This window comes from Rhincodon typus, chromosome 16 (genome assembly GCF_021869965.1).
Source record: "Rhincodon typus isolate 14 chromosome 16, sRhiTyp1.1, whole genome shotgun sequence".
Taxonomy (NCBI): Eukaryota; Metazoa; Chordata; class Chondrichthyes; order Orectolobiformes; family Rhincodontidae; genus Rhincodon; species Rhincodon typus.
In genome coordinates, this window is record NC_063347.1 from 11061004 (window position 1) to 11086358 (window position 25355).

The 25355-nt window shown below is 40.3% G+C and overlaps 1 protein-coding gene across 3 annotated transcripts in view; it reads right to left on the minus strand.

Moving 5' to 3' along the window:
- LOC109916484 (TRAF-interacting protein) overlaps positions 1-25355 on the minus strand; it is a 41466-nt gene that overhangs the window by 15771 nt on the left and 340 nt on the right. For all 3 annotated transcript variants that reach the window (XM_020516202.2, XM_048606533.1, XM_048606532.1), the window contains exons 2-9: positions 21926-22101; positions 20069-20126; positions 16040-16120; positions 14450-14489; positions 8492-8619; positions 8297-8391; positions 4418-4531; positions 898-985 (exon numbers count right to left, since the gene is read on the minus strand). In XM_020516202.2, the coding sequence (XP_020371791.2) occupies positions 898-985; positions 4418-4531; positions 8297-8391; positions 8492-8619; positions 14450-14489; positions 16040-16120; positions 20069-20126; positions 21926-22023 (702 nt within the window). In that variant the 5' untranslated portion in view covers positions 22024-22101. The remainder of the gene's footprint in view (positions 1-897; positions 986-4417; positions 4532-8296; positions 8392-8491; positions 8620-14449; positions 14490-16039; positions 16121-20068; positions 20127-21925; positions 22102-25355) is intronic.

The window sequence follows — 25355 nt, forward strand, 5'->3', positions numbered from 1 at the left end:
AAATTTGTCAAACATGATTTTCCTTTCACCAAAACCATGTTGACTCTGCCTGACTGCATGAAGAAATTCTAAGAGCCCTGTTGTAACCTCTTTAATAGATTCACTATGATGGGTGTTAGATTAAGTTGCCTGTGGTTTCCTAATGCTTCAAAAACTTTTCTGAAGAGGCATCATATTGGAATTAATGTTAACTCTGTTTCTGTCTCCACAGATGCTGCCAGACCTACTGAGCTTTTCCAGCACTTTCTCCTTTAATGTAGAGATGCATTTGGTTGAAGGAGAGTATGGTGGTGTTCAGTCTTTCTAGTTTAAGAAACATGCATGTCTTTCTTCCTCATTCAAAATGGATTTCATCAGTGTCTCTTGTACTGGACAATAACTGGGTTGCTGCATCATGCTCCTAATTCTTATGCCTACATGTTCATAAACTGGAACATTAACGCTGTTTTGCTCTCTGGAGATACTGCCAGACTCCCAGAGTATTTCAAGCACTTCCTGATTTTATGTCATGGCCAGGGTGAGCCAAATGGTCTGCTTCTGTGCTTTATCGCCTGAGTAATTTAGTACAACTATCAGAAAACATGGTGAAAACACTTGCAACAGTAACTGTCAAAGAAATAGTGTTATATTTTTAAAAGGTAAAATTTGAAGAGGCACAGAGGAAGTGCAGGGATCTGTGCTAAAAGTGCACGCAGAGGCATGATAGGCTGAAAAGTACTGTCAGATTCTTATTAAACTATTTTAATAAAACTGGAAAGTTTAGAATGTTTTTCATATAAAAAAAAACAATAATGGGAGATAAAATAAATTTCACATCTTCACAGAACCAAACATCCAGGTTGAAAGAAAATCAATGATAGAAGTTTCATACTGTTAACTTGTGGATGTTGTACTAACCTTGCAGCTGGTTACAAAATGCTCCTTCTTCAGCTTCTCAGACATATCAACAGAAGATTTATATGTCTCCTTCAGGTTTTCATATTCCCTGTGCACAAATTCAACAGTAACAAGGTGAGGCAGTGAATATTGCCACCTGGACCTCAAAAGCAGCTCAGGATCCTGATTAGTCAAGGTTTCAATTTCATTTAGTTAAAAAGTTATCACAACAGATTATTCCTGTGTACCGGGAGAATGCATTCCAGCACAAGCTGGTGATCATGACCATAGGTAAGTTACAAGATACTACACACTTGTCTCTAACCAGTAACTCATTTGAAAAGTACATTCTGGTTGTGAAGGCAGAATAGATTGCTAGCTGACTTTAAGGCAGAAAAGAGAAATTGGGAGTAAAAGGTAGCTACTCAGTGTTAGAAGACAGAAGTTGTGTGTTTCGGAAGGATCAGTGTTGGGACCACTACTGTTCACAGCTTACAGTCAGAATTTTGACTGTGGAATCCAAAATATAATATCTAAATTTGGAGATGACACCAAATTAAGTCAATACCAAGGAGAACTGCAATAAATCAAATTGATATTGATAAGCTTGCAGAATGTGCAAATATTTGTCAAATGAATAGCAACATAGATAAATCTGAGATAGTGCATTTTGGTGGGAGGAATATAAAGGTCACTTATTACTCGAAGATGCAAATCTAGGTGGGATAGAGGATCAAAGGGATTACGGAGCTCGATCACTGTACCAATCACTGTAAATTGCACCAGAGGTTACCAAGCACAAATCATTGTTTCTAAAGGGATGGAATTGAGAGGTAGGTAAGTTATGCTCAACTATACAGGTCCAACTACAGATAAGAGAAATGCTTGCAGTTCTGGTTGTCAAATAATATAAAAGATAGAGAGACACTGGAGAGGGCACAGTGAAGATTTACAAGGATGACATCGGAAGTACATCGTACATATTAGGAAGAGATTGACGGGCTGATGCTATGTCCTGTATATTGAGGCTGAGGGGTAATCAACTAGAGGCCTTTAGAGCGAATCCGAACAGAATGTTTCATATTATGCTTTCAATATAAGGGTCACCAAGAAATCCAATTGGGAACTCAGGAGAAACTTCCTTATCCAAAGAATGATGAAAATGTAGGGCTTGCTACCACAGGGTAGTGGGTTAAGTGAATAATATAGATTCATTTAAGGGAAACCTGATAAGCAGATGACGGAGGAGAAACTTAAGAGACTCAAATGGAACATAAACACCTTCATGAACTGGTTGAGCCAAATGGTCTGTTTCTATGCCATATATCCTATGCATACAGATCAATTTGCAGCCATCTGGAGTTAACCCTTCTTTAAGCCACAGCAGTAGAGGAGTTACAGTTGGCCACACTTCCCTCAACTGGGAAGTGGGGAGAGAAAATTAAATGAGGTGTGTGCTGCAGATTGCTAATCAGTGATTACTGGTGAAAGACATTCTTTTAGGTACAGGATTTAGCTTAACTGTGATGTTCATCATGGTTAAACAAGCTGAATTATCTGAGTCACACATCATAGCATGGCACAGGGTTTATGATAATTCTGAAATTGTGGATCAGCAGGCGTTAGCATCTGAGAGAGTGGGAGGCATCTAAAAAGGCTGCAATGAAACACCTGCAGATGTGAAACAGATTAATGTGACAGAGGTCGAGCACTAGCTCTTGCCTTCAGTTGCAAGTTTCGCCGTCTCTACTACTTAGTGTTGCTCAGATACATGACCCTGCATTTCCAGGCGATTACATTCTCAGCCTTTATTCTCAGATGGATTCTTGTACCAATTTAACTGAAAAAAATTGCAATGAAAGCACAAGGAGTCACAAGCAGCTGGACCAACAAGGTTGCAAGCTACTCCAGTACTTCAGCAGCATTTGCCACAAGTGTGAATAAGTCAACTATTTTATTTTCTCGAATTAAATATTGAGAAAATCAAAGGCTTGCTTTTAATCCCTACTTCAAAATCTGGTCCCTGGCATCTGACTTCATCCTCTCCTTGGAAATGAAACATACATGCTCTTTGCAACCTTGGTGTTGTATCTGACCCCAAAATTACCTGTTTACCATACATTCATGCCACTAGTAACAATGTACTTCCACCTCATTATCATCATCTAACATTGCCCATCTTAGCTGGTCTGCTACTGGAACCTTCATTTGTGCTTTTATTACCTCTACACTTCACCATTCCAATGCACTCCTCTCTGGTCTCTCATATTGAGGCTCTCCAAAAACTTGCTGTTCATGTCTTAACAAACACTAAATCCCACTTTACTATTAGCCCAGTGCTCACTGATCTACACCAACGTTTGGGCAAGCAAGATCACACATTTAAACTTCTCACTCTTGACTTCAAATCCCTTCATGACCTCATTCCATCCCTGTCTTTAACTTTCTCTTGTTCCATAAACCTGAGATATAAGCCATAAGCCCATAAGACATAAGAGCAGAATTAGGCCATTGAGTCTGCTCTGCCATTCAATCATGGCGGATGTGCCTCTCAAACCTGTTCTCCTACCTATCTCTATCTTAATACACTCAATGACTTGGTCTCCACAGCCCTCTGGGGCAATGAGTTCCACAGATTCACCACGTTTTTCTTGAAGAAATTCCTCATCTCAGTTCCTTCACTCTGAGGTTGTGCCTTTGGGTCTCAGTCTGTCTTACTAGTGGAAATATCTTTCCCACTCTGTATTCTGTAAGCTTCAATCTGAAATACCCTCATTCTTCTAAAGTACAGACCCAGAGTCCTCAACTGCTCCTCAATGACAAGCCCATCATCGACAGGATCATTCTTGTGAACTTCCTCTGGACCTTCTTCAATGTCAGCAAAACCTTCCTTAGATACAGGGCCCAAAACTGCTCACAATATTCCAAATGTGGTCTGACGAGAGCCTTATACAGCCTCAGTTGTACATCTCTGTTCCTATATTCTAGCCTTCTGGAAATGAATGCTAAAATTGTATTTGCCTTCTTAAGAGAATTCCAATTGAGGACTCTCAAGTCTCTTTGTGCTTTAGATTTTCAAAGCCTTTCCCATTTGGAAAATAGTCTATGCTTCTTTTCTTCCTACCAAAGCACATAACCTCACATGATCCCATATTGTATTCCATTTGCGACTTCTTTGTCTAATCTCCTAGACTGTCCAAGTGCTGTGCAGCTTCCTTGCTTCCTCAAGAGTGTCTTGTCCCTCCACCTATCTCTGCGTCATCTGTGCACTTAGCAACAACGCCCTCAGTTCCTTTATCCAGATCGCTAATGTATAACGTGTGAATAGTTGTGATCCCAACACTGACTGCTGCAGAACTTCACTAGTCACAGTCTGCCATTCTGAAAGAGACTCCTTTATCTCCACTCATTAGAAATTACATTGAATTTTGCTCAAACATTGAATATGCTTCAGTGCTTATGCAGGGTAGGAGATTTTCTTCCCATTGGACTGCATGATTCAAATATTTGGACTATTTGAACATAAAACAGTTGCACTCACTTTTTTAAGGATACACAGTAAATGGACAGCTGTTCCACTGCTGACTGTCCTATTCCTATTTCCCGAATCATTTCCTCGACTTCTGGCCTCTGGCTTTGAAGCAGCACCTGAATACTGGAAACAAGAACAAAACACTGAATGGGTTAAGATTTCAAAGTTTGTGCAGCAGTATCTATAGTACAAACAGAAATGGAGGGCACACAACTCCCCAGAAATTATCAGATGAGTAATGGAGCCATACAGACCAGAAAGTTACCAGGTTTGAACTGTGGTTCTTACTGTGTTAGCTGAACTCATGTTAATTGGAGCTACAATTGCTTTTAACATGTCTAGAGTAGTAGGCATTAAACAAATGACATGCCTTCTTATATGGATAGTAGGAACTGCCGATGCTGGAGAATCTGAGATAACACGGTGTAGAGCTGGATGAACACAGCAGGCCAAGCCGCCTCAGAGGAGCAGGAAAGAATTTTTCTGAGAAAGGGTCTCGACCCGAAACGTCAGCTTTCCTGCTCCTCTGATGCTGCTTGGCCTGCTGTGTTCATCCAGCTCTACACCATGTTATCTCTGCCTTCTTATATGCGTGGTTTAGGTAGTTCCTCTAGATTTTAATCAAGCAGTCCTTACTGCAAGTAGCAAATACATTATTTAGGATTTAAGTGAGAACACCAAGAGAGATGCCAGCACTCACTATCAAGGATCATACATGGAGCACAAGGCAATTGAAGATAGAATGGACCCTTAGCAAAGGGTTAAAATCTTAGCACAGTTTGGAGGACAAAAAAATTGATGAGAAACAAAAAAAAATTGTTCTAACTGGGAGCAAGAAATCTATCCATTAGCAGCCCTTGAGAATCAAGAAACCTTTGTGCCTTTCCTTTGTGCATGATTATATATTTGCAGAAATTCCATGTTTTGAAAGATAATTATTTTTGCACGAAGGCACAGAATGCCTGAGACTTTCACCTAAGCCCTTAATTCACAAGGTACCCATTGTAAAAGGCCTGCAATGATGGCACCTTTCTGCCATTTGAAAATGCTGCAGAGAAGAAATATTTCCAAGAACCTAAAAGCAGCAGACAGCAATTTTCGTAATTTATTAAAAAAAAGTCTGGTAATAACCTAAATTGCTGTTTTCTAATTTAATTCCCATAGGAAGTTTCAACAGCATTTCTCCATTTAAGCTTGCTAATTATCAGTTGTTGAACAAGAAAAATATCTAAATGTATCTGTGCTGTTCTCTTTTACAGGACTATATAAAACTGACTAATGATTATAGAGTCCTAGAGTCATACAGCATAGAAACAGGCCTTTCTGCCCACCATATCTATGCTGACCAACAAACACCAAAATACACTAATCACATAGCCTACTATGTACTCATTCAGATGCTTCTTAAATGTTGTGAGAGTACTTGCCTCCATGATACTCTCAGGGGGAGTGTTCCATGTTCCATATTTCTAGGACCGTCTGGGTGAAAAAAAATTTCTCCTCTGATCTCCTTTAAATTATTTACTTCTTACCTTAAACCTATGTCTTAGATACAGCTGCCATGGGGATGATATTCTCAATCTACTCCCTCAATACTTCTCGCAATGTTATACACCTCAATCAGACCTCACCCTCCTCTGCTCCAAGGAAAACAAACCAATCTATCCAGTCTCTCCTCATACCCAACTTTTCATCCCAGGCAACATCCTGGTGAATCTCCTCTGCATCCTCTCCACTGCAATCATGTCCTTCCAATAGTGCGGTAACCAAAATTGCACACAGTATCCTATCTGTGGCCCCACCAATGTTACATAAATTTGTAACAAGACTTCCTTGCTTTCATATTCTGTGCCTCAGCTAGTGAAGGCAAGCATCATATATGCTTTCTTCACCACCCTGTGTACCTGTGCTGACACCTTCAGAGATCTATGCACTTGTACATCAAGGTCCTTTTGTTCCTCAGTACTCCCCAGGGACCTGGCATGCATTGTGCATATCTTTTCCTTATTAGACCTCCCAAAATCTCAATTATATCTTCTTTGAAGCAATGTTTCTGGATCTTGGCATGGGTGTGGTGGGTCAAAAAATCTCTTACTATGCTGATTCACCTTATGATTACCATAAAATCATTTGAACTTCAACCAAGTTGTAGGCTAATCATGGGATGGCACTGAGTGCTCAGCACATAATGCACAGCTGGGAAAGAGAGGACAAAATTAGAGGAAAAGTTAAAGCTACACCTCATACTTGTTTAATCTACCAACCATTTCACTTCAACAATTTCTGCAAAGTAATTACACCATTTAAGAACTGTTGCATGCTTGTAACTTGATCATTCAAAACTCTGCTGCCCATCGCCTAATTCACACTAAGTCCCATTCACTCCTGTACTTGTGGCTTGCATTGACTCCTGATCTCAATTTTGTTTTCTATCCTCATTGCTGATTCCACTCCCCATTTCTGTGATCTCCTCCATTCCTACAACCCTTTTGAGATTTCTGCGTTCCTCCACTTGCTGCCTTGTGAATGCCCCGATCTTACATTTTTCTTTTATTCGCTCATAGGGATGTGGGCGTCATTGGCTAGACCAACATGTATTGCACACCCCCAATTGCCCAGAGACAACCCACTGCTGTAGTCCAGACCAGGTAAGGGTGGTACAGCTCCCTCTCTAAAGGATATTAGCGATCCAGATGGGGTTTTCTTTTAACAACAATCAATGACGGTTGCATGATTCCAAATTTTATCTGCCATGGTGAGATTCGAACCCTTGTTGCCAGAATATTGGCCTGTGGCTTTGGATTGTTAGTCTAGTGACATCACTATTAGGACAACAACTTCCCTTCGCCTTATTTTGCTAAATCTTCAGCCTAAAGCTGTGTGCTCTGGAATCCCCTCTTTATAAGTTAAGAGAGATGGAGAACAATAAGATGCTCCTTAAAACTTGTTCATCATCTACCTTGAACCACACCCACAGGAGGTGTTAAAGTCAAACCTTGTCTGATGCCCTTCCACTTTGGGCTAACGAACAACATTAAAGCTGCTAGGTAAATACTATGTTATTCAGATAGTTGCTGCCGCATGCTAGGGCATCAGCATGTACAGCTGCTGCTACATAAGAGCTTTTTTTCCTGTATAATGATTGTTTTTTTTCCCTCTTTATTCTACATTGACTCAATTTGTGACTTAGCATCTGAATTACATATAAATGATGAGCATTGTGCTGTAATAATCAAACTGTTTAAATAATAAACTAGATGAATATGAGGAAGAGAGGAACAGAAGATCATACTGATAGGGCCAGATGAAAAGGGGTAGTGATAAGGTCATGTTCAGCAGAAGCACTAGCATTGACCTGTTGGGCCAAATGGTCTATTTGCTGTGTTGCACATTCTATCTAATTAACAAAGAAAGTCACAAGACTGTTTACAGTAAATTTGCAACAACAAGCACCCCTCGAACCAGAATAATCCTAACCAACATCTTCAATACAACTCCCAATCTCTGGATGTGCACGTCAGTAACTGGAAGACCTTCTGACACAAACTTGCAACTGAAAGCTGTTGGATAACATTGTGATGACACAAAGATTCAATTCAGCACTCAAATGCTGTCTTGCAACCTTGCAGGTGGGTACATAGAGAGGCATGCCTTGAAGAACTCTAGACAAAGATGGTTACACTACTGCCATTAATTAGATCTAGGTCTACGCATTCATAAACCATCGTGGAGGGATGCTTTGATCACTTATTGGGAATGACGGCCACTACTAAACATGAGAAAGCAGCAAGCACTGTGTGTTTTGATTTACCAGCTCGACCTGGTCCCAGTGCTTGCTAGATACTACAAATTTTACTGCATAATATCAAAAAGCAAGTTTCACCATACTTTTCCAATGTTTGCAATTTCTGTCGGAGCTTGCGTGCCTCCTCTTTTGAAGATCTGGAATCATCCTGCTGCTGTTCCAGATATCGCATCTGCTTCTGTGAAAATAAAACCCAGGGGCAAAGTAAAGGCAAATTCAACAAATGTAAGCACGCAACCTCCAATCCAATTGGAAAGCTGAGGAGATGTACGAATTACCTTGAGAGTTGAGCATAGCATTTCTGTCTCATTCAGTTCCTTGTTCAAAGATTCCACTCTTGCATTGCGTTCATCCAGGGTGTCCCTCAGATTATCAATGATTGATTGGCGGTCCATTTTCTCTTTCTCTGAAACCAAATCACCAATCTATGAGTAAACCACCATCCTCAACCTTCCTTGTACAGTCAACACATCCCATCACAAACAGAGTGATCGCTTTGTTCAGTTGTTGATGCTGTGACATTTGAATCAAGACATCATGGGTTCAAAATCCACTCTGAAATTAGAGTGCCCAATCAAACCTGTTATTTGAACACTCTACTGAGGAGATATTGAACTGCTGGTCATGCCTCCTTTTGGAATGGGTCCCATCAGTGTTTAAATGGACATAAAAGTTCTGCGGCACTATTCAAAGAGCTGAAAAATTTATTGTGTCCTGGAAAGTACTACATCTCGACCAGGCTCATTCAACTAAAACAGCAAATTAATATGTGCCTTGACTCATTTTATTGTCAGGAGGATCTTGCTAGACTAACGTTGCTGCCAGTGCAATTTAGGTGATTATTAGTTGCAAGTCTTAACTGCCCTCGGAAAAGGCATCAAGAATGAATCAGTCTTGGATCCGCTACAATTTCTAATTTATATTAATGATGCTGTTGGGCAGACAATACCAAACTAGAAAGCCCATTAGATTTGGGGCAAGTGCTGCAAAAACTGAAAAATAGCTTGGAAGAATAGCTTATTACTGGAAAGGTGAGAGTTAGCCTATGTGTTGGGTGGGGTAGAGGAGGAAAGGGATCTCAGACGACAAATAGGCCAATCACATTAATAAGTCCAAGGCACACTAAGCTTGATTTATAAAGGGAAAGAATTAAAAAGAGGGAGATTTTCCTCAATCTACATCAAATCTTGGTGATAGATTGGATTACTCTTAGAACATTCTGTCTGAATCTGATCACCTAATTAGAAAAAAGATATAGCAACATTGGCGAAGATGAAGAAAAGATTTACAAGGATGATTCCAGAAATGCATGGGGATACATTCAGGAAAGGAATGACAGGTTGGGTCCCTTTTGAAAACGGAAGATTGATAGCTGAGAAGATGAGGGTGAATCCAAAGAGATTTTTTAAGTATATTAAAGGAAAAAGAATAACTAGAGAGAGAATAGGACCCCTCAAGGACCAAGGTGGACATGTATGTGTGGAATCGTAGGAGACGGGCGAGGTCCTCAATGAATATTTCTCCTCTGTGTTTACCGTGGAGAAAGACATGAAGACTTGGGAACTTGGGAAGTTAGTGGTGATATCTTGGTGACACAGTAGAGATGGTGTTGGAAGTATTAGAATGTATGAAGGTCGATAAATCTCCTGGTCCTTATCAGATATATCCAAGAACACTGCAAGAGGCTAGAGGAGAAATTATGGGGGCCTTGGCTGATATATTTGCATCATCGTTTGCCATGGGTGAGGTCCCAGAAGACTGAAAGGTAGCAAATGTTGTGCCCTTATTCAAGAAGGGCTGCAAAGAAAAACCTGGGAATTATAGACCAGTAAGCCTAACATCTGTGGTAGGTAAGTTACTTGAGAAGATTCTGAAGGATAAGCTACACGTGTATTTAGAAAGACAGAGTTTGATTAGGAGTAGTCAGCATGGCTTCGTGCGTCGGGGATCATGCGTCACAAATTTGTTAGAGTTCTTCGAAGAAGTGACCAAGAAGGTTGATGAGGGCAAGGTGTTGGACATAGTCCACATGGATTTCAGTAAGGCCTTTGACAAGGTTCCACATGGCAGGCTGCTCTGGAATGTCAGATTACACGGAATCCAGGGAGAGCTGGCAAATTGGATTCACAATTGGCTTGATGGTAGAAAGCAGAGCAATAGTGGAAGGATGCTTGTCGGACTGTGACTAGTGGTGTGTCTCAGGGGTTGGTGCTGAGCCCTTTGCTGTTTTGTTATCTACATCAATGATTTGGGTGAGAATGTGCAAGGCATGATTCGTAAGTTTGCAGATGACACTAAAATAGGCGGTATTGTGGACAGTGAGGAAGTTTATCAGAAATTGGAGCAGGATCTTGATCAGCTGGGTAAGTGGGGCGAGAAATGGCAAATAGAGTTTAATATAGATAAATGTGAGGTGTTGCATTTGGGAAAGTCAAATCCAGGTAGGAGTTTCATGGTGAATGGTAGGGCCTTACGGAGTGTAGTGGAACAGGGGACCTTGGAGTTCAGGTGCACAGTTCTCTGAAAGTGGAGTCACAGGTAGACAGGGTGGTGAAGAAGGCTTTTGGCACACTGGTCTTCATCAGTCAGGGCACCGAGTACAGAAGTTGGGAAGTTATGTTGCAGTTGTACAGGATGTTGGTGAGGCTGCACTTGGAGTATTGCATTCAGTTTTGGTCACCTTGCTAATAGGAAGGAGGTTATTAAACTGGAAAGAGTGCATAAGAAATTTACAAGGATGTTGCCAGGACTCAAAGGACCGAGTTATAGGGAGAAATTGGACAAGCTAGGATATTTCTCTTTAGAGCATAGGAGACTGAGGGAGTATCTTATAGAAGTATATAAAATCATGAGAGGCATGGATAGGATGAATGCACTCAGTCTTTTTCCCAGGGTTGGTGAATCAAGGACTAGACCGCATCAGTTTAAGCTGAGAGGGAAAGAATACATGGGAACCTGAGGGGCAACTTTTGTTTTTTCACAGAGAGTGGTACGCATATGGAATGAGCTGCCAGCAGAAGTGGTTGAGGGGGGTACATTAACAACATTTAAAAGGCATTTGGACAAATAAACGGACAGGAAAGGTTTAGAAGGATATGTGCCAAGTGCAGGGAAATGGGGTTAGCAATGGATGGACATTTTGATTGGCATGGACCAGTTTGGGCCTAAGAGCCTGTATCCGTACTGTAGGACTCTATGACTCTATCTAATAGAGATAATTAAAATTATTAAAGGCTTGGATAGAGTGGATACACAGAGTGAATTCACCTTCTCACGAGGAAGACCTGAACTAGAGTCCGTCAAGTGAAGATGGTCACAAAATCCCACAGGGAATTCAGAAGAAATTCCTTTATCTTCAGTGGTGAGAATTTGGAACCCACTACAGAAACACAGAAACCATGAGTAGAAGTAGGCTATTTGGCCTTTCAAGTCTGCTCTGCCATTCAACATAACCGTGGCTGATCTTCTATCACGTCATATTCCTGCTTTCTCTCCATACCCTACTCATGCCTTTAATATCTAAAAGCCTATTAATCTTTATGTGGAATATACTCAGTGACTCAGCCTTCACAGCCTTCCACGGTAGCAAATACCCTGTGGGTGAAGAAATAGTGCATCTAAGTCAATCACCTCAACCACCAACACAGGGAGTGGCTGAAGTGAATGCTATAGATACATTTAAGGAGAAGCGAGGGAAGCTTATGAGAGAAAAAGGAACATAGAATTATAGACACAGATTTTGAAGGAAAAGATTGGAGGCAGCTCATTTGGAGGAGAATTGCGAACATGTACCGCTGAGCTGAATGACTACAATCCTGCTGGATTTTATTTCCTGTATAAGATACGCAACTGGGAAAAACAACATGATTGACATGTTTGAAAGAAAATTGGACCAAATACATTGTGAAAGCATTAAAATAGCAACTGAAGTTAAAAAAGCTGCAGGAGAGTTTTTGCAGAGTTAGCAGTCAAAATGTCATGAAAAGCAGAAAGTCAATCAATAAGGTCAATACATTTTTACATTATTTACTAAAATAGCAGAATACAGCTCAGAGGAAGTCATGAGTAAACTGAAGTGGGATCACATCCCAGAATTCTCTGTCCAGATCTCATTACTGACAGATGAGGCAGGGAGTTATTCAAACTTTGGAATTTGCGCAAAAACAAGTAATGAGGTACATCCCAACATTAGGAGATCTCAGCTGCAAAACTGGAAAAACAAGAGTTCTTGAACATTTGCTGATGACACAAAGTTGGGTGAACTCTGTGGGGGATGCTGAGATACTTCAGTGTGGTTTGGACAAATTGCGTGAGTGAGCAAATGCATGCAAGATTAAGTATAATGTGGATAAATGTGAGGCTATCCACTTTAGTAGCAAAACAAGAAAGCAGACTATCATCTGAATGGTGATATATTGGGAAAGGGGGATGTGCAACAAGACTTGTATACCAATCACCAAAGACATGCAGGTGCAACAGGCAGTGAAAGTGGCAAATGGTACATTGGCACTCACAGGATTCGAGTACAGGAACAGGGATACTTTGCTGCAATCGTACAGGTCTTTGGTGAGACCACACTTGGAGTAGTGTGCACAATTTTGGTCTCCTTATTTGAAAAAAGGTGTTTTGTATATGTGCTGGCTGATTCTCGGGATGGCAGGATTGATGTATGAACAAAGACAGATTGGTTAGGACTACATTCACCGGAATTTAGAAGAATTGAGGGGGAGGGTATCTCACAGAAACCTATAAAATTCTAACAGGTCTAGACAGGGTAAATGCAGGAAGGATGTCCCAACGACTGGGGAGTCCAGAACCAGGGGACACATTCTACAGATACAAGTGGACTTAGAGGAGGAGAAATTTCTTTACCCAGAGTGGCGAGCCTGTGGAAATCTCTGTCACAGAAAGCGGTAGAGACCAAAACATTAAATGTTTCCAAGTAGGAGATAGATGTAGTTCTTAGTGCTAAAGGGATCAAAGGGTATGGGGAGATGGCAGGAACCAGATCTGAGTTGAATTTTCACCACATGATCAAATTGGATGGCAGAGGAGGCTAAAATAGCCAAAAGGCCTACTCCTGTTCCAATTTTCTGTTTCTATTGAAAGAAAATATCTAGGAAGTTAACTTAGAGGGATGTGGACATAAGACTGTAAATAGTCATTTGGTAATACAGCATTAGAATACTGCTGGGAAAACATATTGTTGGTGATTTCTCTCGCCAATAATCAGTACTGTAGTCACACACTATAAAACACTGTCCCCTTCACATTGGTATTCTTATGAATTACCCTAATGAGTGCAAGTTGAGGAGCTCTGACAACATGTGCCTTTTATAAGCAAACTTATAGGGGAAAGTCAAATCTAGAAAATTACTTAACTGTGCAAGTGGGCCAAGGGACCAAAACAAAAACTAAGATAAATTTAGCAATGACATTAAGACGAATTTTTCAGAAGATTCATCATGGAATGGAATTAATGTGAAGTGGAGATAAAAAAAAACCTGGAGTCATTGAAAAAACAAATCAGAACGCACAAATTGTGAATTTTAGAACTGACAGTGAACCCTCTGTGTAGCATCAGGGTATTTCATTGCATGAGACAATTACAGAAAGGTTACAGTATTCCTTTCCAGACACCAGTCTTGGTAAGTCACAAAAAAAACTTCACAAAAACCCTGTTGCCACTTGGAACGCAGGTGGAGTGTTAGAAAACTCGCTTGTGCTCACTATTCCCCACATAGCAATGGCTAAGATGAGGCACCTTCCATCAGAAAGTGTGGTCTGGAGTTGCAGTTCACTGCAGCCAGCAACTGGCAGCAGTTTAAGGACCGTTTGATCTGACCTGTCAATTACTAATTGATATGCAAGAAACCAAAGTTGAAGTTAAAAAGACAACAGTGGTCACAGAACAGAAATTTTACCAAACTGCCTTAAGTATACAAGCCACAGCTTAACAAATGTTTTTGGTCAACTTTGCACAGGTAGGGGTACAGATCTGGACTGTTCTTGTTCATTTTTCCCCCTTTAATACAAGTGAACACTGTTTTAGATTAGCACGTTTGGAAACTATATCTTTTTAACATTAGAGTAAAAACGGGTATGTCAGATACAGCTCGTTTTTACTATAAATGCATTCACCTGACTCTAACCTAATTTAAACACCCATTTCACACTGAATTTCCTCGGATTGTACCACTGAGCAACATCTATTAAAACGCAAAATAAATTCTGACCTTTCTGTAACAGCTGAGACTTGACTCTGTCCAATTCATTCTGGAAATTCACATCAAAAGAAAGAAATCAGTCTGACAGATTTATATAGCATAGAACAGAAACAAGAACAGTAAACACCTTTTACATCAATTATGAAAAGGTAAATGAAACTCAGCATATTTAAAAAAAACATTGGGGACTGATAGCACGCTACAACAACGTACAAGTGATTTGAATTTAAACTCAGTTCAATTTGAAGTGGCTTCATTTGAATTCTGCAAATAAATTAAAATTATGAACGTGCTTATTGAATTAAAATTCTGATCACATGCTGTAATATAGAAATGTTTAATTCAATTTTTAGATAATTTAACTTCTTGAGCAAATAATCTTTCCAATTAAAGAAAGTAAAGCATATTGAAGTATAGGAACGACATCTATTGGGACGCTGTATCAGCTGCAAACGCAATAATTGTGTAAAAACCAGTTTGGTAAAGGGCAATGTTTGAAACATTATTTTCTTTGACCAAATTGCTTATCCCACTGCATAATATCAAGTATTCATTAGAACTAATTCATAACCCTGGGAGACAACTCATAGGCAAAAGGTCACAGGTCTTAAACATTACCTCTGCTTCTCTCCTTGGATGCTGCCTGGTTTACTGAGTAATGCCATCATGTTCTGGGCATATTTCAGCATTGTAGAATCCACACTATTTTACTTTTATGTTCATTCCACAATCTGTATTCTTTTTACAAATGTCCAACATTTCTTTTCATCTCTCTACATAGCAAAAACATTGTAGTCTCACTTCCAGTAATAATTATTCAACAAGCCTCCAGTTAACACATCATGTTTCTGATCTTGACTACATGCAACAGACGACCACTAACTTGGCATTTCATTGGCAAAATGAATTGAAAAATTAGTTGAAATTGGAATGAAGACAAATAACCTTGTCTGGGAATCAGATAGGCAGTTATAAATTACTTGATGTGTTTCCTAAGATTACAGTTCATTCCTTTGATTAGATTATTCATTATTCTCAAAGTCTCAGGGAATTCTAGAAAATTCCAGCCACACCTGAACTCAAGTGAATTGATTTGAAGAACAAAGTAACCTAAATGTTGTAACTTTTCAGGTTTCTCTCAGTCCTAAGCCATCACTTGCTGTAAGCCACTGAGTTAATTTGGTTACAGAAGAGTGGCTCCTATTTGTTTACTTTTTAAGACTGTGCTTAAATCCATAAAAATTGACTGTTTTTCAATCCAGTGTACAATTAAAAATGAACTTCAGGATAAAAATTTCTCTATAGTGGATTATTCCTCATCAAAATATCTCAAACTCTAGAATAGACATCTGAAAGGAATATGGCTGAGCTGAGCCAAATGTTAGACCACTGTTTGAATGTGCAGAACACAAATCACACTTTTAAATTGTTTTATATTCGTTTCTGAGAACTACCAAACACAATATACCTGGAATTGTCTCTAGCTCCAAACAGCAAAATACTCAAGACCAGCACCATGTGAGTTACCCTGAAAATCTGATCTGATTACCAAAACTGCAAGCCCGAAGTTGCTGGATTTTCAGTAAAGAGCAGCCTTACCTGGAGAGTTTCGGCATCTAACACCTGCTCGCTCTCAACTATGTTGAAGAACAGCTTGTTGATGATGTGTTTTGCACTGACCTATTATAAAGCAAGCACAGCACATAAATTTAAGAATAAATGATAATCCATAAAAAATACAGCATAGGAAGCTAAGTATTCTGGGCATAATGTAAAAGGAGTCTGTGCTGTGGTATAGAAGTGAAAATTAATTCTTTGGTACTCTATAAAATTGACTTGAAGCCATCCATTCCAGCTATTGTACAGACTACCTCTGTAATCTATTAAGTAATTGACTATCTCTTACTCTGAACTCCAATCACCTGCGTGTGATATAGCAACTTAAATGAACAAAATATGATACTAAAATGTGTGCTGTGCCTCCACCAATGAGACTGCAATGAAACATGATGACTGACAAATTACACAGACAATTCCATGATAAACATAAATGTTGAAATTTAACCTGGAAAATTGCAGAGACATCACAGACAAAATATTTCTAGGTCCTTTGATTTTTCTGGTAGTGTTTGCAATAAACAAGTGCCTGGCAATGGCTATCTCCTCTCAAACAGGCTGCAACCTTGGAATAACCCGCTAATAAAAACTGGATCGAGAACATTTGATTCAAGAAATGCAAAACGTGACCTAGGATATGGTGAGATAAGTCAGCATTGAGAAACTATTCTATTTTACACACATTGCAAGGCTAGGTCTAGCAGAGAAAAACAAAGAGTAAAATTCCCTATGCTCGGGCTCAACAATGCTCCTTAGCCCTGAAAAGCAAATCCTTCACCAGAGAGACAATTTGGTGAACAAAAACAAAGTTGCTGGAAAAGCTCAGCACGTCTGGCAGCATCTGTGAAGGAGAAAACAGAGCTAACGTTTCGGGTCCGGTGACCCTTACTCAGAACAGAGTTTTTATTAGCGGGTTATTCCAAGGTTGCAGCCTGTTTGAGAGGAGATAGCCATTGCCAGGCACTTGTTTATTGCGAACACTACCAGAAAAATCAAAGGACCTAGAAATATTCTGTCTGTGATGTCTCTGCAATTTTCCAGGTTAAATTTCAACGTTTATGTTTATCATGGAATTGTCTGTGTAATGGAGACCACTACATCATTTCCTTGTAGATGGCAGAGAGGCTATAGTCTGTTGAACAGTGAGACACTTGCTGCAGAACTCCCATCCTTTGACCTGCTGTTGTAGCCATAATATTGATGTGATGAGTTCAGTTCCGTTTTTACTCTGTGGTAACTCCACAGGATGTTGATGGTGAGGGGATTCAGTCATGATAATGCCATTGAATGCCAGAGTTCTGAGGAAGGGTCACCGGACCCGAAACGTTAACTCTGTTTTCTCCTTCACAGATGCAGCCAGACCTGCTGAGCTTTTCCAGCAACTTTGTTTTTGTTCTTGATTTACAGCATCTGCAGTTCTTTTGGTTTTTATTTAGACAATTTGGTGACACTGGTTGCAAACTGTCAGTGAGAGAGATTTGTAAGCAACACGTGTAATGTAACTTTCTACTTCTTTCTCTGTCAGACCCTTACAGCCACCAGAAACTAGTAATATTGGTGACAAACAACTGCCTGGTAATGGCTATCTCCAACAAGAGATAATCTAGCCATCGCCTCTTGGCATTCAATGGCATTATCATGACTGAATCCCCTCACCATCAACATCCTGTGGAGTTACCACAGAGTTAAAAATGGAACTGAACTCATCACATCAATATTATGGCTACAACAGCAGGTCAAATGATGGGAGTTCTGCAGCAAGTGTCTCACGGTTCAATAGACTATAGCCTCTCTGCCATCTACAAGGAAATGATGTAATAGTCTCCATATGGCTGGATGAATGTGTCACCAACAACGCTGGAGCAGCTTAACACAACCCAGACGAAGGCAACCCGCTTGATCCACATCCCATCTATCACGTTAAACACTCACTTCCTCCACTGCTGACTTAGTGGCAGCAGTGGGCATCATTTACAAGATAAACTACAGCAATTCATATATGGTTCTTAAGGGGCTTGACAGGGTAAATGCTGAAAAGATGTTTTCCTTCATGTAACAGTCTGGAAACAGAGTGCATGGTCTCAGAATTAAGGGGGGTGCAATTTAAGACTGAGATAGGGAGGAATATATTCTTTTAAAGGGTTGAGTATTTTTGTAGCTCCTTCCTAGAGAGACGTCAGGGTAGAGACTTTGTGCATATTTGAGGCTGAAATACGTAGATCAGTCGGGGAATCAAGAGTTATGGGAAAGGGGAGGGAAAGGATGTGGGGAATGTTGAATGGCCATGATCCTATTGAATGGCGGAGGAGGCTCAAGGGGCTGAATGGCCTACTCCTGTTCTTGTTTTTTATGATCTTATGGTCTCCCCTGTCAGCACCTTCCAAACCCATGATTTCTACCACCTAGTAGCAGCAGGGCAAATGATGCAAATTCCCATCCAAGCCACACTCTATGCGGACTTGGGACTATAATTGCTGTTATTTTGCTGTTCGGTGCTAAAAAATCTAGAACTCCCTTCCTAACAGCTCAGTGTGTGGATCTAAACCTGATGGATTCTACTGGCTTAAAATGGTTGCAGCCCATCATCACCTTATGAAGGGCAGCTAGAAATATGTCATAAGCGATGGCTGTGCCAACAATACTCATATTGTTATACTGAACTAACAAGAAAAAAGGACTTCCAGTTTGGTCTGGCCTGGACTTCCGGGTTCAGAAGTGAGAAAGAGGACTGCTTTTAATTCATCTTCACTGCAATTTTGAATTTTCTAACTGTTTTGCTTCATCAAAAATGTAATTTAAAAGTATAAAGCTTAAAATGCAATTGAGTCACTAGCTTTGCTGGTGTCAAGATATTTGAAAACATATCTCCATTAAGCTAAAAAGGAATGTGCCTAAAATTATATATTGCATATGCTTGAAACAGAATGCATTGTTACATTTGTCTTATTTGTACTTTTAAAATAACAACTGTTTCTAATTTAGTCTTTATTTTCGTCCTGCAACATTCTGACTAAGGCAAACAGATAGCCAATTACCAAACCTCTGCCCTTTGAGATAGGACACATTCAGAAACTGGAGTTCACAGAATCATAAAAGATCATAGAATCCCTACAGTGTGGAAACAGGCCCTTCGGTCCAACAAGTCCACACCGACCCTCTGAACAGCATCCCACCCAGACCCAGACCCATCCCCCTACCCTTTCCCTGTAACCCTGCATTTTCCATGGTTAACACACCTAATCTACACATCCCTGGGCACTATGGGCAATTTAGCATGGCCAACCCACCTAGCCTGCACGTCTTTGGACTGTGGGAGGAAACCGGAGCACCCGGCAAAAATCACGCAGATACGGGCAGTTGCCGAGGTTGGAACTGAACCTGAGTCTCTGGCGCTGTAAGGCAGCAGCGTTAACCACTGAGCCACTTTTACGCCCCAAATAGGAGTTCAATAGGTGAAGAAATTATGCTCAACTCCATAGGCCTGACACTTTTATTTCCTCAACTAAAGGCCTTCGATCTGAAACATTAAATTGCTTTTCTCTCTGCACAGATCCCTGCTCAGAATCAATAACATTGTATTTTTATTAAGATTTTCAGTAGCCGTAATACTTTGCAACCACCTTTCATTTTTCTCCTCTTCTCTCGTGAGTATTAACAGCCTGCAGGTACTTTGCCTGACTGCCTGTTTTTCAGGAAAGAAATCAGACTGAGTGTATTGGAAAACTGCTGGACTAGAGATAAGGTAGTTCACAGATGAGGTAAACCCTCTCCTCACCAATTTCCCCACACGTATGTGTACTTTCTATCAGAAACAATTCTGGCTCATTTTTATCAACCCATAAAACCTGGTACTCTAGAACAAACCCAGTACTTGTATTACTGCATCTCTATTCTAATTTTTATAGGGTGACCATTTGTTTTCAAAAAAGGTCACGCTAGCTTCATGCTCTTACACTACAGGCACTGCAAGGGGTTGTCAAGGGGTTTTATTAATACGATTTGTCACAGTACCTTTATTCTGCACTGAGGACAGGTCCGAGATGGAGCACTGTGAAACCACTGAGCAAGACTTTAAGAGGCAAAAAAAAACAAAGTTAGTGGATAATCAGTTGCAAACAAACATGTATACAAGTTAAAATGTTCCACTCTTGAATGTAATAAAATAATTCAATGCTTGCAGCACCTTGAGAAACAATTAAATGGTTTCAGAGTACACCCTATTGTGTAAAACAGTTTGAACAGCGTACTTGCTTCATTCTCTACTCAGTCCTTGACAAGAAAAGTTGGACAAATTGTAAGGATGCCTTATCATTGCAGTAGAGATTTAAACCTTGAAACGTCCTGAAGTACAGCTTCTCACTGCTCTCAACTTCATTTAAATTGTAATTCAGTTTTCCACAATTTGAATTCATTCAATCACGCCAAACAACTCCAAAACCACTTTTCCTAATTCACAAATTATCAGGTTGATTGGGCATGAATGGAATAAGGAACATTTTTAGGGTCAGTTGGTGCATAAGGATATGGTTAATCTTGAATGTTGGAGAATGTTGATATTATGGATAATTAACTGCCAGACATTTTTAATCTCACTTTTTCATAATTGATGACATAAGTCATAATTGATTAATTCATAATTGATAAATATCAACTCCAATTGAGTCCAGTTCTTTAAAGTGCAATGCAGCATCGATAAAAGCATCTGCTCAGGATACATATTATCTAATTTTCACTTTCATCTGCTCCCTGTGGGACATGCATCAACTGCGTCCAGGCAGTAATGCGCTCTTGGTCTCCGCTACTGCTTCTCAACCAATGCTCGGAACTGAACAGCAATAATTGGGTCAACTCTGATTCTCCCATGTGAGGTGGCTACTAATCTTGGTGCCCTTCCCCTCGTGACTTATGTGAGATCAGAAACATCAGAGTTTTCAGAGAACCAAATTAACTCTTCCCCATTGCACTGTGCACTGGTGTCCCAGTACAACGCAATATCACCTGGGTATGAACATAGAACCATCCCTCCTTGTACAGTTATTCATTTCATGATGCAACAATGAAAAATCCAGTGGCCATCTATGAAACTGGTTAGAAATGCAGGCAAAGGCAATAATGTGGAGCAGAATTACATAAGAACACGAGAAGTGAACAGGAGTAAGACATTTTGTGTTTTGAGCCCACATTTATTCATCAATAAAATCATGGTTGATCTTTTACTTCAGCACTACTTTCCTGCACCATCCCCGAATCCCTTGATATTTTTAATATGTAGAAATTTAGCAATCTCAGTCTTGAGCATATTCAACAACTAAGCTTCCGCAAGCTCTGGGGGAAGAGAACACTAGCAATTCCAAATATAACACATGATCGCAAAACAGCCCATTCAGCCCAAGTCTCCTATGTAGATGATTTTGTTCCACGCAAGTTTCTTCCTCTGTTCACCTATACCATACTATTTAAGCACTATCAGTGATACCATTGGTATTGCTCAAGAGAGTATAGGCTGAGCAAACAAGATGACCTAGTCTTGCTGTGTTCATGGCTTGAAAAAGTCCAGCAGCAGAACAGCCAATTTACTGGTGAGCAGTGAGAAGCTAAAAAAAACAATTGACGCTAGTCCCACAATCAGATTGTTAACCGGAAGTTTAAATCACTGCATTGCACATAAACAAGCCTTTTTAATAATAGAGATCGCTCTAGTCTTATCCACAATGCAATCTCCATTATTTGGCTTGACAAGTTGTATCATTATATCTGTACCCTACAATCATTCCACTCGTTTCAAGGACCAGTAATTGCAGGGCTTTGCCATTTTCAAACGGCTGTTTATCTCATTTGAAATTAGTTGCTTCTTTTTTCAGTACTCACCACTCATTGTGAAACGTGTGCCCACAATAGATGGCTGCCACATCCCTGAAATTATCAAAGTAATCAGAACAAATTGTGCAGTGGGCACGGATTGGCATTCTGTCCTCCTTCTACATGAGCAGATCCATTAACCTGTATCCGTTATTACAACAGCAGCTGCTGCGGTCCTCCTTTGTCTTTTAAGAAAGAGAGTAAACATCAGTTTTATACTGACACCTGAAAGATTTGTTCACATGGACATTCACAGACTGAAACAATGGCCTGTGCTGTACAATACAATTATTTTACAGTGAATTCTTTTGTGTGCTCATACATGTGACTGTATACAGTATTTGGAAATAAGTGTCTGAGCAACTGCACAATTGTGCTCACTGGGGAGGTTTCCAATCAAACATATAGTATCATCAAATACAGATTTTCAAAGTAGGATATCGCTATCGGAAATATATAAATACAATATTTTATGCCACAAATGCACTTAGGGGAAGCTCGAGCAGAAGATTCCACGGTTCTCCCACAAGGAAGCATTTATACAAGCTCTTATCCAAGTGACTGCATAGAAGGATCACTTACTAATGCAGAACAATCTGTCTTTGCTTCAACTAAAATACTGCAAATGCAGAATACTTTAAGTGATGATTGTGGGCCAATTCTTTGTGCTGGCATTCCCTCAAAGCTATATGACAAGCAGAGTATTTTGCATCCCTAGGGGGTTACCTAATTTTCTCTAAACTCATTCTCAGACTAACGTCCCTCTGCATTTACACCTCCACATTCATTTTTTGTTTCCTTACTAGTCCCACTTATTACACCTCACTGGGGTAGCCTGCTGGAAATCAAGCCCTGCTATTTGCACAGTCGTCACAAAGTTAAAGAGTTTATTTAAAAAAAACTATGCAAAACTGTCCAATTTACTGGTCTTTTAGACTCAGGTTGACAGAAAGCATGGACCAGGTTTCTGTACTTAACAAAAATGACTATTGATACAAATACATGATTTTAGCTACAGATAAGTAATTATGAATTGTCAACATAGCTCTACAAGTTTAAACTGCCCCTACATACAGTTCCAACCAAACACACACACACACACACAAAAAAAGGTGTAATGGCTGGAAGGAAATCTGGGAAGGTAGCTCAATACTCCTATCCATAGGGCTCACTGAAGTGATTCTTTTGGCTTGTTCCTACTTGTCGACACTTTTTTTTACCAAATTGCTTACAGGAGGCACAGAGTGACTGGTTATTAAAGTCTCTGACTTATTGATGAAAAGCCACAGTTTACAGCAACTGATAAGGGGAAATACACTGGCCTTCTTCAGGCTCAAGGTGGGTTCTTTTTAAACTACAGAGACTCTTTTCTGGAGATCCAATGGCTTCTGATCAAACATTCACACCTTTTCTTTTAATTCATTCATGGAATATGGGCATCACTGGTCAGGTCAGCATTTATTGCCCATCCCTAATTGCCCAGAGGGTAGTTAAGAGTCAACAACATTGCTGTGGGTCTACAGTCACATGTAGGCCAGACCAGGTAAGGGTGGCAGATTTCCTTTCCTAAAGGACATTAGTGAACCAGCTGTCTTTTTTTCTGACAATTGAAAACGGTTTCATGGTCATCATTACACTCTTAATTCCAGATTCTTTATTGAGTTCAAATTCTACAATCTGCCATGGTGGGACTTGAACCTGTGTCCTCAGAACATTAGCTGGGTCTCTGCATTTGCTTTCCTAACTGCCAGCTGAACCTCCATGTTAGCCTGAAAAGAATCCTGAACTAGGACTCCTAAGTCCCTTTGTGCTTCAGATTTCCAAATCCTTCCTCAGTTTGAAAATAGCTTACGCCTCTATTCTTCCTAAGTGCACAAACTCACACTTGCCCAAATTGTATTCCAACTGCTGTTTCTTTGCCCACTCTCCTATCCTGTCTAATTCCTGCTGCAGCCTCCCTGCTTTCTCAACACTACCTATCCCTCCACCTATTTTGTGTCATCAACAAACTTAGCTACAATACCCTCAGTTCCAGACTCCAGAACATCCCTGATTTTTAAAAAAGTCCTTTTCCCATTTCACAATCAAAAATGCAGAAAAATAAAGATACAGTTTCTATGTATGACCATTCCCACAGTGCATACCATCATCCCCTTTGCCATTGAATCTTGCATGTCTATCACTTTTCTTGTTATTAATTCCTTATCCTAGCATTTGCTTAAAACTTTTAAACCTCTGCCAAGTTCCAGTTATGATGAAAAGTTGAACGTATGAAGTGCTAACTGTCTTGTTCTTTACAGTACTCTGACCTGCTGCATACTGCCAATAATATATATGATGGTGACAACAGGCTATACATATACATGATTACATTTTAGAATAATTTCTTTGGGGAGATATGGCTGGTGATTAGACCAGCAAATTATCAATAGGATTTCAGATTCCGGTTAAAAAAAAATTGCAGTAGAATTAATCCACAAACTGAAAACTGGTGAAGGGGGAGGAGCTGTCCCTGACACTGAACATGGTGACTCTCCCGCACACATCTTGGGGGCCCATAGTGACCCTCTACCTCCATTTCCGGACCAGAGTATTTTCTCCCACCAGCACCCCGCTACCAGGGAGCACAGGAACTATCAACCTCTTATCCCAGGATTGTAGTGACACTCCTAATCCCCATATTGGGGAGCAGAGTGACTGTCTACATCACCAACCCAGGGAGCACTGTGATCACTCCACCTAGAACTGTGGGATCACAGTAATATTCCAAGCCTCAATCCTCACGAGCAGAGTGATCTTCTATACACCCTAAATCCCACCTCTGTGGCCACAGGCTATAAGATATAGTATCAGAATTAGGCCATTTGGTCTATCAAGTCTATTCTGCCATTTGATCATGGCTGATATGCTTCTCAACCCTGTTCTCATGCCTTCTCCCCATAACCTCTGATCCCCTTATTAATCAAGAATAAATCTAAAATGTGTTGGAAATATCTAAAAGTCTCATCTAAAGTGTGTCTGATATATACTCAATGATTTGGCCTCCACAGCTATCCGTGGCAACGATTTCCTCAGATCATCCACCTTCTGACTGAAGAAACCAGAGGTCACTCCATGTCCCATGAGCAGAGTCAGAGGATCTGATGCCAATCCATCCCTTCCCTCACTTATTGGGGAACAGAGCACCATTCCACCCTCACGTGTTCCCCTTTAGGGGCACAGAGCAAACATCAATCTTTGCCCCTGTCCCAGACCCGAGCTGACCACCTCACCATGAGAGCTGGGTAACCCTCAGGAGGCACAGAGACCAACTGTTCCCCACATTTCATGGCACTATGACCCTCAAGCACCCACCTCAGGGTCATAGCAACCTCCAACACTCACTCACCCAACCACCCCAGGGGCACAGTGACCACCGACCCCCACGGATCCACCCCAG